This window comes from Orcinus orca, chromosome 4 (genome assembly GCF_937001465.1).
Source record: "Orcinus orca chromosome 4, mOrcOrc1.1, whole genome shotgun sequence".
Taxonomy (NCBI): domain Eukaryota; kingdom Metazoa; phylum Chordata; class Mammalia; order Artiodactyla; family Delphinidae; genus Orcinus; species Orcinus orca.
This window is the reverse complement of record NC_064562.1, coordinates 92,889,625-92,902,242: the sequence shown is the minus strand read 5'-3', so window position 1 is coordinate 92,902,242 and position 12,618 is coordinate 92,889,625. Positions and strand designations below refer to the sequence as shown.

Sequence of the window (12,618 nt, the reverse complement as noted above, 5' to 3'; positions counted from 1 at the left end):
AGAATGGTGTGCAAATTTCCTTTCTATCCCTTGTAGTGCCCCAGCAGAATAGTAAATATACCATTTTAATATAAAATAGACATCCCAGTTCAAAAGTTGTAGGATATAAGTGACCTTATAAAAGCCAGAAGACATGAATTATTCTGAGAGGCAACATTATTTCACGAAGAAATGCACAAAATTCAGCCATGAAATTTCAGCTAAGAGGTAGGTATTCCTTCTTAGCATAAAAGATTTTGACATTCTCTGCTTAAGAGACTTTTAAAGTGAGAGAAATTTAGTGTAACTCAATAATGTTGGGGTGATCAACGGATGCAGCTTCCTTTCTCTAAAGTAGAATATCATCTGTTCAGCTGAGTTGTTGATGAATTGATTTGACCCAACCTTAAGGATATAGCTGAAAAACAGTAATAATAAGATCAACATTTTTCAGGGTTTTATTATCCCTTGATCAACTAAGTCTATTTCAGCTTTTAGTTACTAATCAATGTTCCACTAATGCCTTTTACAACAATTCAAAACGACTTGATAGAGCCTCATAAGAGTTGATTTGGTTAATTTTCCCCTTCACATAGATAAATGTGATCAAATGTATTTTCATTTAGTGAGACCTACGGTGGTTTAGGATTTTTGAAGTTTATGGGCAGATCTTTTATGAAACTGAATGAGAATTTTCAGCAACACTTCCATGATCTCTAAACAAAAGAAAAATCTGAGAGTTGATATAAGATCAGAGCACCTTGTTAAGTTTAACATCAATTTCAGCACAAAGTTATGTGCAATTTGAAGGATAAAAATGACCAGTCTAAAAAGATTTACCCACATAGTGTAGATGATCATTTGTCCATTCAGTTCTTAAGGGGGCTTTTTATGCCTATAGAGATCATTTTTTTCACTGGTGGTTTTGGAAACTGAGGGAGAAAATGCAGTTTTCAAAATGTGAGCAGCAATGCAAAAAAGACCATCAACTGTATAACATGGCCCAATTATTTATGAGATTTTCAAGAATCCTTTTTTTTTTTTTTTTGCTATATGTTGCCTCTTTCTTAATCACAGGTTTGAAAGTGGACTACTGAGTTGAAAGGAAGAAAAGCTGAAGAAATGAGTTTATGAATTTAGTTCCATATGGAAACCTCCCTTACATATCTCAGCACATAGCAGTACATAACATATGTAGATTAATGATTTGATTTAGATTAAATATGACTTGTTATTTAAGTACAAAGATAAATGATTAATATCATCATGTTTCCCAAGCCATAAAAACCCAACCCTTTAAAATATTTAAAGAAGCTATATATCATATGAAAGCATTTTTTATGTTCTTTTCTCTATGGTTTGCTGTTGTGTTGCTGTTGTCTGAAGATTTGAAGTAGATTTCTGAATCTTTTGGAAAATTTTTAGTAGAGTTAGTCCCATGGGGAGTTTTTGCCACTTGATCATTATCTTGACCAGGAAGTAAACATAAGTCAGATAACATGTGAGGCATTTAACATGACACCTAGCATATACCATCTATTTAGCATTTGCAAAATTATGTATGGTATGCTATATAATTTCTGCATTCAGTATTACACAAATCAGAGACATTTTTCATGTAAAATAAAATGTCTTTAATCACTAACATAGAAGAAAATCGGTGTTCAGGCCAAACTTCATCATAATTGCAAAATATTTAGATTTTTTAAAAAACACGGATGAAGAAGCTCAGTCCTTTCCCCTTTTAGCAGATGTGAGTAATTTTCAAGACAGCTCTAATGGTAAGAACTGGGGACCTGCTCCTTTAACGCACATGTGCTGAAATGTTCTGTTTCCCAGCTTTATAATTAGAGATTATTTCACATTGATTTTCAGCACAGATAAAATTTAGCTCACTTAAGATATGACAGCCATCATCTCTTATTTTCATTAAACATGCTCTAGAGCGGGTGGTTATAGAAATAAGATAGGAATTAGCATCTGAAAGTTTAAAGATGATTGCAAAATCTCTTCCTTAGAAAATTATGGGTTTCCCTTGGCTTAGCTTACCTAAAATAAATCAGCATTGCTCCAAGTGGCAGCCTCTGCTGCCTGATGTATCACACTTGAGCGTTCATCTACATCCACAAAAGTATGATTTCCGCTATTCCAAAATATAAGCTGTGTCTCGCTCTTGAGATGTGGGGACAATTGGCTGAGTCTTTTACCAAAGCCCATATGCCCCCATATAATTTGCCCACTTTTTCTTCTCTGAATGTGTCTCAGCATAAATGCATCTGCTTCACCATACATGCTCCTCAAAGCATATAATTGCCTATGCCTGGTAGCAAGCTTTACAGTGAAATTAAAAATTTAAGGAACTATTTCTAGTTCTGTTTTAAAAATAAATAAAACTTTGTCTCTGTAGGGCCATCAGACAAATCAAGTTAGTTCTTTCACTGATGATCATTTCCTGTGGTGTCCATTCAACAAGAAAAAGGGTCAGTTCATGTTGGCTGGCTTTCAGTGGTGGCTCTGTCACCATTTGGAGATTATGAGAGTTCTTGGCCTTGTTTCTTTGGGACCAAACACTGATGCTCTGTGGAAGAGGGTCCATGAGATGCTCAGGATTTTTAAAAAATTCTCTAAGTTCTCATATGTCTTTCTACTGGCTTCTGGAAAACCAAAGAAGTAACCATAGAATCAAGGGCATACATCTCACTGTTCATCTTTCTCATTAATTTCAGGATATGGGGCCACTGAATTGTGCACTACAGAAAACTTATGATTTAGTTGCACTTGTTACTTGGTATTAGACAAGCCAGTAATGGAGTTCTTATAGAGTCAAGGCTGATTTGACATGGGTAAAAAGAGTGAAGTGCAGAAAGAAACAGGTAAAGCAAGGGTGCAAGAAGAATAGAGACAAGAGATCATTTGGTCCCAGCAGATAGAAAATGTGACCTTGGTCCCTGACTTTATGGTTCCTACTTCTTGGCGCTAATGAGACATCTCTGAATTTCCTATCCTGATAGGCTACGAGATACCACTGCTTCTTTCCAATAGAGTCTCCAAAGCATTCAATCACTTGAGTTTGTACTACGTGCCCTGCATTGTAGCAGGTACTAAGCAGACAACATATATATATATATATATATATATATATATATATAAAGAGGAAGTGCAATCTGTTATGGAAGCATATAGTTTGGGTAGCGTGAGTCATTAACCTAGTCTGGTAGAGAGGAATACCAGTACTGGTTAAGAAGGATCTCTTTGAGTAAGTAACTTGTCAGCTGAGACCTGAAGGATGATGGGCAATTGACTAGGAGAAGGGAGAGGGGAAAGTGGAAGCATTCCAAGCAAAGGACAAAAGAGCTGCAAAAAGCCCAAGGACAGAGAATTGGTATTTTGAGGAAATGCTTATATAAGGAAATCCAATACAGCCCAAAAGGAAACTGAAGAATAAGTAAGAGTCAAAACTTGGGAATGCTTTTTTTAATTACTGTGAATTTATAATATATTTTGAAATTAGAAAATGTAATGCCTCCAGCTTTGTTCTTCATCAAGATTGCTTTGGCTACTTGAGGTCTCTTATGGTTCCATTTGAATTTTAGGACTTTTTTATATTTCTGTAAAAAATACCATTGGGATTTTGATGGGGATAACATTGAATCTGTAGATCACTTGAGGTAATTAAAACAGTGTTTAAAGACAGACACGTAGAGCAATGGAACAGAATAGAGAGTCCAGAAATGAACTGACATATAAGTAGTCAACTGATCTTCCACAAGGATTCCGAGAACATACAATGGCGAAAGGATAGTCTTTGCAACAATGGCGTGGGGAAAACTGAATATCCACATACAAAAGAATGAAATTGGACCCTTGTCTTATACAAAAATAAACTCAAAATGTATTAAAAATGTAAATGTAAGACTTGAAACTGTAAAATTTCTAGAAGGAAACAGGGTCTTAACAATGCTTTCTTGTTCGTGACACCAAAAGCACAAACAAAAGCAAAAATAAACATGTGGGACTACATCAGACTAGAAAGCTCTGCACAGCAAAGAAAACAATCAACAGAATTAAATGGCAACCTGTGGAATGGGAGAAAATATTTGCAGACCATATATCTGTTATGGGGTTAATATTCAAAATATATAAGGAACTCTTACAACTCAATAGCAAAATATATATATAACCCAATTTAAAAATGGGCAAAGGACTTGAACAGACATTTCTTCAAAGATATACAAATGGCCAACAGATACATGAAAAGGTGCTCAACATCACTGTTATCAAAGAAACGCAAATCAAAACCACAATGAGATATCACCTCATATAAATAATAACAAATTAACACGTACACCTTAAATTTACACAATTTTATGCCAAGTATATTTCAATAATTTTTTAAAAGGAAGACTATTCTCAAAAAACAAATTAACAAGTGTTGGGTAGGATGTGGAGAAATTGGAAGCCTTGTACACTGTTGGTGGGAATGTAAGTGTTGCAGCACTATAGAGCTACCATATAATCCAGAAAGCCCACTTCTGGGTGTATATCCAAAGGAAGGGAAATCACTATCTCAAAGTGGTGTTTGCACTCCCATGTTTATCACAGCATTATTCACAGTAGCCAAGGTATGGAAACAGCCTAAGTGTCTGTTTATGGATGAATAGATAAAGAAGGAAATCCTGTCATATGCAACAACATGGATAAGCCTGGAGAAGATTATGCTAAATGAAATGATCCAGTCACTGAAGGACAGATACTGGATGATTCCACTTATATAGTTTGACTATCAAAAATAGTCAAACTAATAGAAGTAGACATTAGAATGGTGGTTGCTAGGGGCTAGGGGATGGGGAGTGGAGAGGGTGAGTGGGGATTTGTTCAATAGGTGTAAGTTTTTAGTTATTCAAGATGAATAAGTTCTAGAGATCTACAGTACAACATAGTACCTCTAGTTAAAAATACTGTGTTGTGCACTTTTTAAAAATTGGGAGAATAGATCTCATGTTAAGAGCTCTTACCACAAAAGAAAGAAAGTGGGGCAAGAAGAAACTTTTGGAGGTGATGGGTATGTTTATTACTTTTGACTGTTGTGTTGGTTTCATGGGTATGCACATGTCCAAGCTCATCAAATTATGGACATTAGATATGTACAGTCTTGTATATAAGTTATAGTTCAATAAACCTGTTTTTAAGATCTTTGGGAATACTTTTAAGAACTCTGGATTTTATTCTAAAAGCATGGAGAAACTAAAGTTTTTAAGAAGGGTTGTGACATTTGCGTTTTTCACCATTTAGGACAAATTAAGTCTGTTGTATTAAATACAGAGGGAGACGATATTAACTGGGACTAAAGCCATAGTTCTCAACTGGGGGCATTACTGCTTCCCAGTGAACATTCGGTAATGCCTGGAGACATTTCTAATTGTCACAACTCTGGGGGGAAGGACGAAGGGCCGTCATTGACATCTAGTTGGTAGAAGCCAGGAATGCTGCTAAACATCCTACAATGCACAGGACAATTTACCATAACAAAGAATTATCTGATCAAACATGTCAATGGTGTGAAGGTTGAGAAACCATGGAGTTGATTGAAAGTAATGGAAATCAAGAGAAGTGGCATATTAGAAAGATATTTAGGAAGTAAAATCAATAGGATTTAGTGATTAGACAGCGTGGTCAAATGTAAGAATCAAAAAAGCTTGACTCTTAGGTTTCTGGCTTGAGCAAGTAGTTGGTGGTTGGTGATACCACGAACTGATTTAGGGGACAATTTTGGAAGAATAGATTTTATATGGAGTAGAGCGGGAAAGATGAAGAATACCATGTTTAACATTTCGCCTCTGAGGTGCCTCCAAGACAGTCAAAGGACTTTTCTGGTATACGTGTGTATGAGCATTTCTGAGACTCAGGAGAAACACAGGATGGAGTTAAACATTTCGGAGTTGTTATGAGGAATAAATTAGATACGTCAAATGAAGAGCTTAGTACAGTGCCTGGCACATTATAACCAACCATTAAATGTTATTATTACTGAGAGTATTGGAGTAATTAAATTGAAGCCAAAAGGGTGAATAAGATTCCTTCAGGAGGGGAAGTAAAATGAAAGAGAAGAGGATGGAGCCCTAAGAAATACTCAAAAAAAGGAACAGGCAGAGGAGGAGCTAGGAACTGATTATGCAAATAGAGACGAGACGTGGGAGGCAAACCAGGAGCATGTGTGTCCCATGAAACAAAGGGAGGAGATGGTTTCTAGAGGAGTTAATGGTCAACCATACCAAATGCTTCTCTGAGTTCAAGTAGATTGAGAATTAATCTTTTTTCAAATACATTTGAAAATTAGGTCTTTGGTGTTCTTGGAAAATGCTGGTTTGGTAAAGCACCGGGGAGAGATTGGAGTGGGTTGGGGAGTTAAGAGGAGAAGAAATTGTAACTTTTCAGCAACTCTTTTGAAAAGCCTCTTTCTTCTCCAAGAAGAAAGCACAGAGAGGAAGAAACAGAAGAGTTCTCAATAGAAATATTTGACGAGAAGAAAACCTTAGCTTGGTTGTCATTGCCATATACTGAATAGCTGCTCTCTTTTGGTCACTCACCTTGGCATTTCATACTTTTGAAAAGAAACATGAAGGAGCAATGATATAAATGAGGTGATCTGTGTATGGAAGGGCATGGACAGAGCAAATGCCGTAATTTTTCATTGCTCCAGAACCAAAAGCTAATGACTCAGATTCACCTCTCTGCCTTGAACGTACTTTGCCTGAAGGTTAATCACATTAATTCCTGTGAGTCAACATCTGCCATGTGCTGGAAAAATCTTGTCAACCATTCCAGTATTTAGAGCCCCATATGATGACTTTCAAAATTTCCTGAACCATCAGAATCCTGCCAACTTCAAACGTTTCTTGGGTTAACTCATTTCTACCCAATAAATACTTGGCTGCTGAGAATCTAGAAACTATTGCCTTTGAAAATCAGGGATCTTAAATTGAGGAATATGGAAGACTGCAGAAGGAAAGAGGAGAGCCAGAGTATGACCACAAAGAAGACCAGAGAAAATGGGTATCAGAATTGTGAATGGATGCTTTTGCCAACCAGACAATCACATCAAGTCTAAAATAAAAGGAGACCTCAGTTCTTTCTCTCCATTTTTCTCTCAAACTACCTTTTTGCCTAAAAAAATCAGGACTTACATGTGGTCAGCTCATCTCTAGACTAAAACGTAAAAACCGGTGGGTGTTTTGAGTTCACATTTCAACCCATCACAATACTAATTACTATAATGATGACCCAGACCAGTGCTTCTCAAACTGTAATGTGCATACAAATTCCCTGGGGATCTTATTAAAATGCAGATTCTGATTCAGTAGATTTGGAAGGGAGACCAAGATTCTGTAGTTTTATATATATATATATATATATATATATATATATATATGGTTTTCTTTTTAACTGATTTATTTATTTTTGGCTGTGTTGGGTCCTCCTTGCTGAGCCCGGGCTTTCTCTAGTTGCAGCGAGCAGGGCCTACTCTTTGCGGTGCACAGGCTTCTCATTGCCGTGGATTCTCTTGTTGTGGAGCACGGGCTCTAGGCATGCAGGCTTCAGTAGTTGTGGCACTCAGGCTCAGTAGTTGTGGCTCTCGAGCTCTACAGCGCAGGCTCAGTAGTTGTGGCACACGGGCTTAGTTGCTCCGCGGCATGTGGGATCTTCCTGGACCAGGGCTCAAATCCACGTCCCTTGCTTTGGCAGGCAGATTCTTAACCACTGCGCCACCAGGGAAGTCCCAGATTCTGTATTTTTTTGGGGGGGCACCCAAATCTCTTATTGGGGTGCAGTTGGTGGGAGGGGGACTCTCACTGCAGAGCCTGTTCATTGGCACTGCTTCCTCAGTCCTGTGGCTACCTCACCTCCAGCAGCTCACGTGGGCTGGAGAAGGGCTGGATGTGCAGGGTCTCAAAGGCTTCATCTGCTCTGAAGGCTAGCCCCACAGTGGCTGGGGCCTGAGGCCATGCTGTCTGGCTGGTGAAGCCACACTCGCCCAATGTCTTTCTGTCGTCCAGAAGCTGGTCGTCCTTGTACAGCCGCTGCTCCACCAGCGGCCACTTGAGGATGCCCTCGACAATGCGCTTCAGCTCGAACATGGTGCTCGATTCCTTGGCGTCCATGAAGATGGTGGTCTTGTGGTGCCGGATCATGAGGAACACGTCTATTGCAGCGGCTGCCTCTCCCCCTTGACGCACCCGTGCGGCCGCACTCCGCCCTGTTCCCGAGCCCACCCCCAGAATCTATATTTTTAACAGCTAATTCTATTGCCTTTGAAATCAAGGGCCACACGTTGCATTAACAGTTTCAAAGTAAAGTTACTTCTAATGATCCATCTCATTATTTCTTAATCTATAAAATTTTGTGATTCAGAATCTAGTACACAATTTCAGTCCATCAGAATCATCATAAAAGTAAGTTTTTCATAGGGTATTGATGATCAGCTAATGTCCAAACAACGCTGAAAATTATTCAGAGCTTCCAATTACCTATGTCTTAATTATTAAAATTTTGCTGGGATGGGTCATTATGATATCTACAAAATTTTATATTTGACTCTCCTTTTAATTTATCTCAGATGCAAATTTTAACTTTTTAAATTGTAAAATAAAATTTGAGGTGTTAACTTAGGGTCGGTTCATGTTACTAGAAAATTAACATTTTTTGATTACAGAGTGACATAAGTGACATGAAAGAAATCTGAAAGTAATCAGTGATATGACCCTGTAACCAAGATAGGATATAGAGATAAGCCAGAGTGAAGGCATTTAAATATCTGATACACTGCTTTTAGACAAAATTTCTGGTACCAGTGGCATTAATAGTAAACAAAGAGCAAAATCCTTGTTCAAAATACCTAACATGTAGCAGAGAGGCTAGTATATACTAAATTCTCTATACCAGTGTGTTGAACTTAGCTGAATTGGAAGGCTCTGCTCTATTAACTAAATGTCTTTGCCAGAAAAGGCCAATGAGAGAAAAAATACTAGCATAGTAGAAAGAGCATTTTAATATGAGGGATGTATTCCCCAAAGCCTCTTTCCCTGTAGATTATTGCAGCCACCTTCACTCTCCGTTGTCTTTTTGTCATTTTGCTATACCCGATAAATGCTAACCTCAGATAAACACAATAGTCTGTCTTCTCAGTGCCTGCGTTCAAGTAGCTGAGATCCTCTGGAGCAAATCACATCACCAGGTTGATTGATAGCACTTTCAGTTTGTAATTCCAAGTCTCAACTGAGCTCTCTATATCCCTTATGATCTTATCATATTCCAGTTTCTGGAGAGACTCTTTCCTCCCTTCATACTCCTTCGATGACGGACTCCTCCAATATCTCCTTCACCATCAGTGGATGACCTTAGTTAAATGTGGCTTGTAGTTAAGACTGTGGGCTCTAAAAGTAAGCTGTCTGGCTTTGTATTCAGGTTCCAGCAATTTACTTAAATGCAGCCTTAGGGATACATTTTTTTTTAACAGTTCTGTGCCTCAGTTCCTTATTGGTAAAAAGAGACAATAATATTTCCTGCCTCATAAGGTTATTGTAAGTAGTAAATGAGTCACTATATGTAAATCTTTTAAAATAATGCCTGCTGTCAATAAACCATCAATAAAAGTTTAGTATTATCCTAATTCTTTTTTTCACAGGAAAAGTAGAAGCCAACAGATAGAAATTCCCTTAACTACCCAACCCCATAACAACAAATCCATCTGCATCCTCATGACCTCATCTGAACCTAATTTCCTCCAAAAGGACTTACTTCCTAATACCATCACATTGGGGTTAGGGTTTTAATATATGAACTTGGGGCAAACACAAACAGTCTGTGACATCGACCTATGACTAACTGGCTCCCACCCAAGATCCTCTAGGTAAGGTTACAAATAATTTATGTATCCCTAAATTTGGTGGTCACTTTACTCAAGCTCTTCTCTCTGCGTTCAACATTGACTACCTTTTTCTTTGACTTCTATAACATCACGCTGCCCTGGTTTTCTTCTTATCTTCTTACCTCCTTAACTATCTACTCCATAGCTCATGCCAGAAATGTCACAATATCCAGTCATCATCAAGTCTGATGATTCTACAACCTTAATATGTTTAAGTGCATCCCTTTTCATGACTACTGATTCCATCATAGACAAAATGATATTCTTCTGCCTAACCATCTGAAATCTCATTTTTATTTTTCACACAGCATCCAGTGATCATCTTAAAACCTTATCATATAGCTCTCCTTCTGAATAGTCGCTTTTCATTATTTTTAGGTTGAAAGTTACATTTTTACATTTATATTAACTTTACTATAAAAAATTCAAATAGGGCTTCCCTGGTGGCGCAGTGGTTGAGAGTCCGCCTGCCGATGCAGTGGACACGGGTTCGTGCCCCGGTCCGGGAGGATCCCACATGGCGCGGAGCGGCTGGGCCCGCGGGCCATGGCCGCTGGGCCTGCGCGTCTGGAGCTTGTGCTCCGCAATGGGAGGGGCCACAACAGTGAGAGGCCCGCGTACCGCAAAAAAGGAAGGGAAAGGAAAAAATAATTCAAATATACTTCAAAGTAGGGAGAGTACTATAATGAATTCTCATATATCCATCATCTATCCCTAATTATTGTTATGATTTTATCATTTTTTTCTTCATTTACTTTCTATTTGCTCAATTATTTTTTATTGTGGTAAAATATACACAACATAAATTTTACCATTTTAACCATTATCAAGCGTATCCTTCTATAGTATTAAGTACACATTGTTGTCCAATCATCATCACCATCCATCTCCTGAAGATTACATTTTTGTGACATGACACCTATGATAGGCATGAACTGTCCTCCACCCTGGGTCACTATAGGCAAGTCAGTCTGGCACTTATACACTTCCTTGAATATGGCAAACTTACTCAAAACCTTCCCACCTGATTTTTCCTCTGCTTACAATTATCCTCCTCTACTCATTGTTGAAGATTCAGCTTAAACATTAGTTCTTTCCCTAATAATGCATGGTAGGCAAGGTCTCCAGCTACATGTTCTTGCTATGCCTCCTACTTCCATACATAGAGAGGAAGTACATCATAGGGCAAACTCTAGAGCCAGATTGCCTGGGTTTGAATTTTGGCTCTGGGTGACCCTGGGCAAATCACTGTATCTCTTTGTGTCTCAATTTCTATCTGTCAAATGGGGATAAATGTTTCTAGGTTATTTTGAGAATTATTTAAATATTTAGAATATGGCCAGGAAGTTAGTATTATATAAGTACTAGCAATTACTACTCTTCTTCAAAGTACTTATGGATTTTGTGAAAGTTTTGTTAAATGTCTGTCTGCCTCCGTGGGTACCACTGCATTTGCAGAGCCCACATGGTGCCTGTCATGTCAGTGCTCAATCATCATTGGTTGAAAAATTGAACGAAGCCGTCAGGTCTCTTCTTAAATAATACCAGCTCGGAATATTATTGTGAAGATCAAATTAAAGAATTCACGAAAATTTTCTTTCTAAGCTTTGAATCCCAGTGCACTTCAAAATATTGTTATTGGGGAAGATCAGGCATAAACAAACAAAAATAAAGTGAATTTGAGTTGATGAGGAAGCACATATTAAATTGCCATAATACGTAATATGTATTCTTGTATCCCAAAATTAATTGCTTGAAATGCTAGTTTAAGGAAAAATAGGAAAATTTTACTTAGATTAATAAATTTGGGAAATGTTTCAAATAATTGTCCCCTTTTGTAGTTTCACACCATGGAGCATTAAAAAATGAAATTATTCAACTTTTTAACTCAGAATTTCATCAACTTATTTTTCTGGCCACAAAACATTTTTTTGCAGATTATCTATTAATTAGCCATAGGAAGTAAGCTTCATAGAATCTAGCTTGGGGTAGAAGTGATATGATTTTAGCAAGAACAAGATCACTGTATACCCAAATGGTCTGAGAATGCTTCAGGTACAAGTTGGAATGTGAGCTGAGAAATAGAAAGAATAGAATTTGGATAGGCCAAGAGAAAGGAAAAAAGCATTCTACATATAGATGACCAAATGTTAGCCACAGAAATGGGATTAATTTGGTAAATATATGGCCAAACTTAATATCAAATCTCATGGTCTGTCTAATTTTTTTTAGGATGTTCAGTAAGAACTATAAAATTTTTTAAAAATTTGATAGAGAAGCTGAGGATTGAACTAGCCCTTAAAGAGGGATGGGTTGGGGTAAGTGGTGTGGAGAAGAGAAATAAACGTAAAGTTTTCTGAAAGGGAGCAGAAAAAATGGACAGACAGATTTGCATTTATTGAGAGTCCCCCATGAGTTCTTTTCTGTATATTTTATCATTAAATCTCCCAACAGCAATTCTCAAAAGCAGTCATCACTATCTCCCTTTTACAAATAAGTAATCTGAGGCTCAGAGAGCTTATGTGATATGTCCAATAACACACAGCAGAGTTTCAATCATAGTCTAAAATATATGTTCTATTATACCACACTGTCTTCTAAATGCAATGAAAAATTAAACATATCCACGCTTTTCTATCCTTTGATGCCAACCACCACTATCATCTCATTACACACTCAATAATGTCTTTCATACACACATACCTCCCCCTCCC

The 12,618-nt window shown here is 37.6% G+C and overlaps 1 protein-coding gene across 1 annotated transcript; it reads right to left on the bottom strand.

The window, feature by feature from the left end:
* Positions 1-7,871: 7,871 nt before the first annotated feature.
* LOC101270113 (elongin-B-like) lies at positions 7,872-8,180 on the bottom strand. Its single transcript, XM_033421580.2, has one exon. It carries the CDS (start codon positions 8,166-8,168, stop codon positions 7,872-7,874), a length of 297 nt encoding a protein of 98 aa, XP_033277471.1. The 5' UTR covers positions 8,169-8,180.
* Between the last annotated feature and the right edge of the window lie 4,438 nt (positions 8,181-12,618).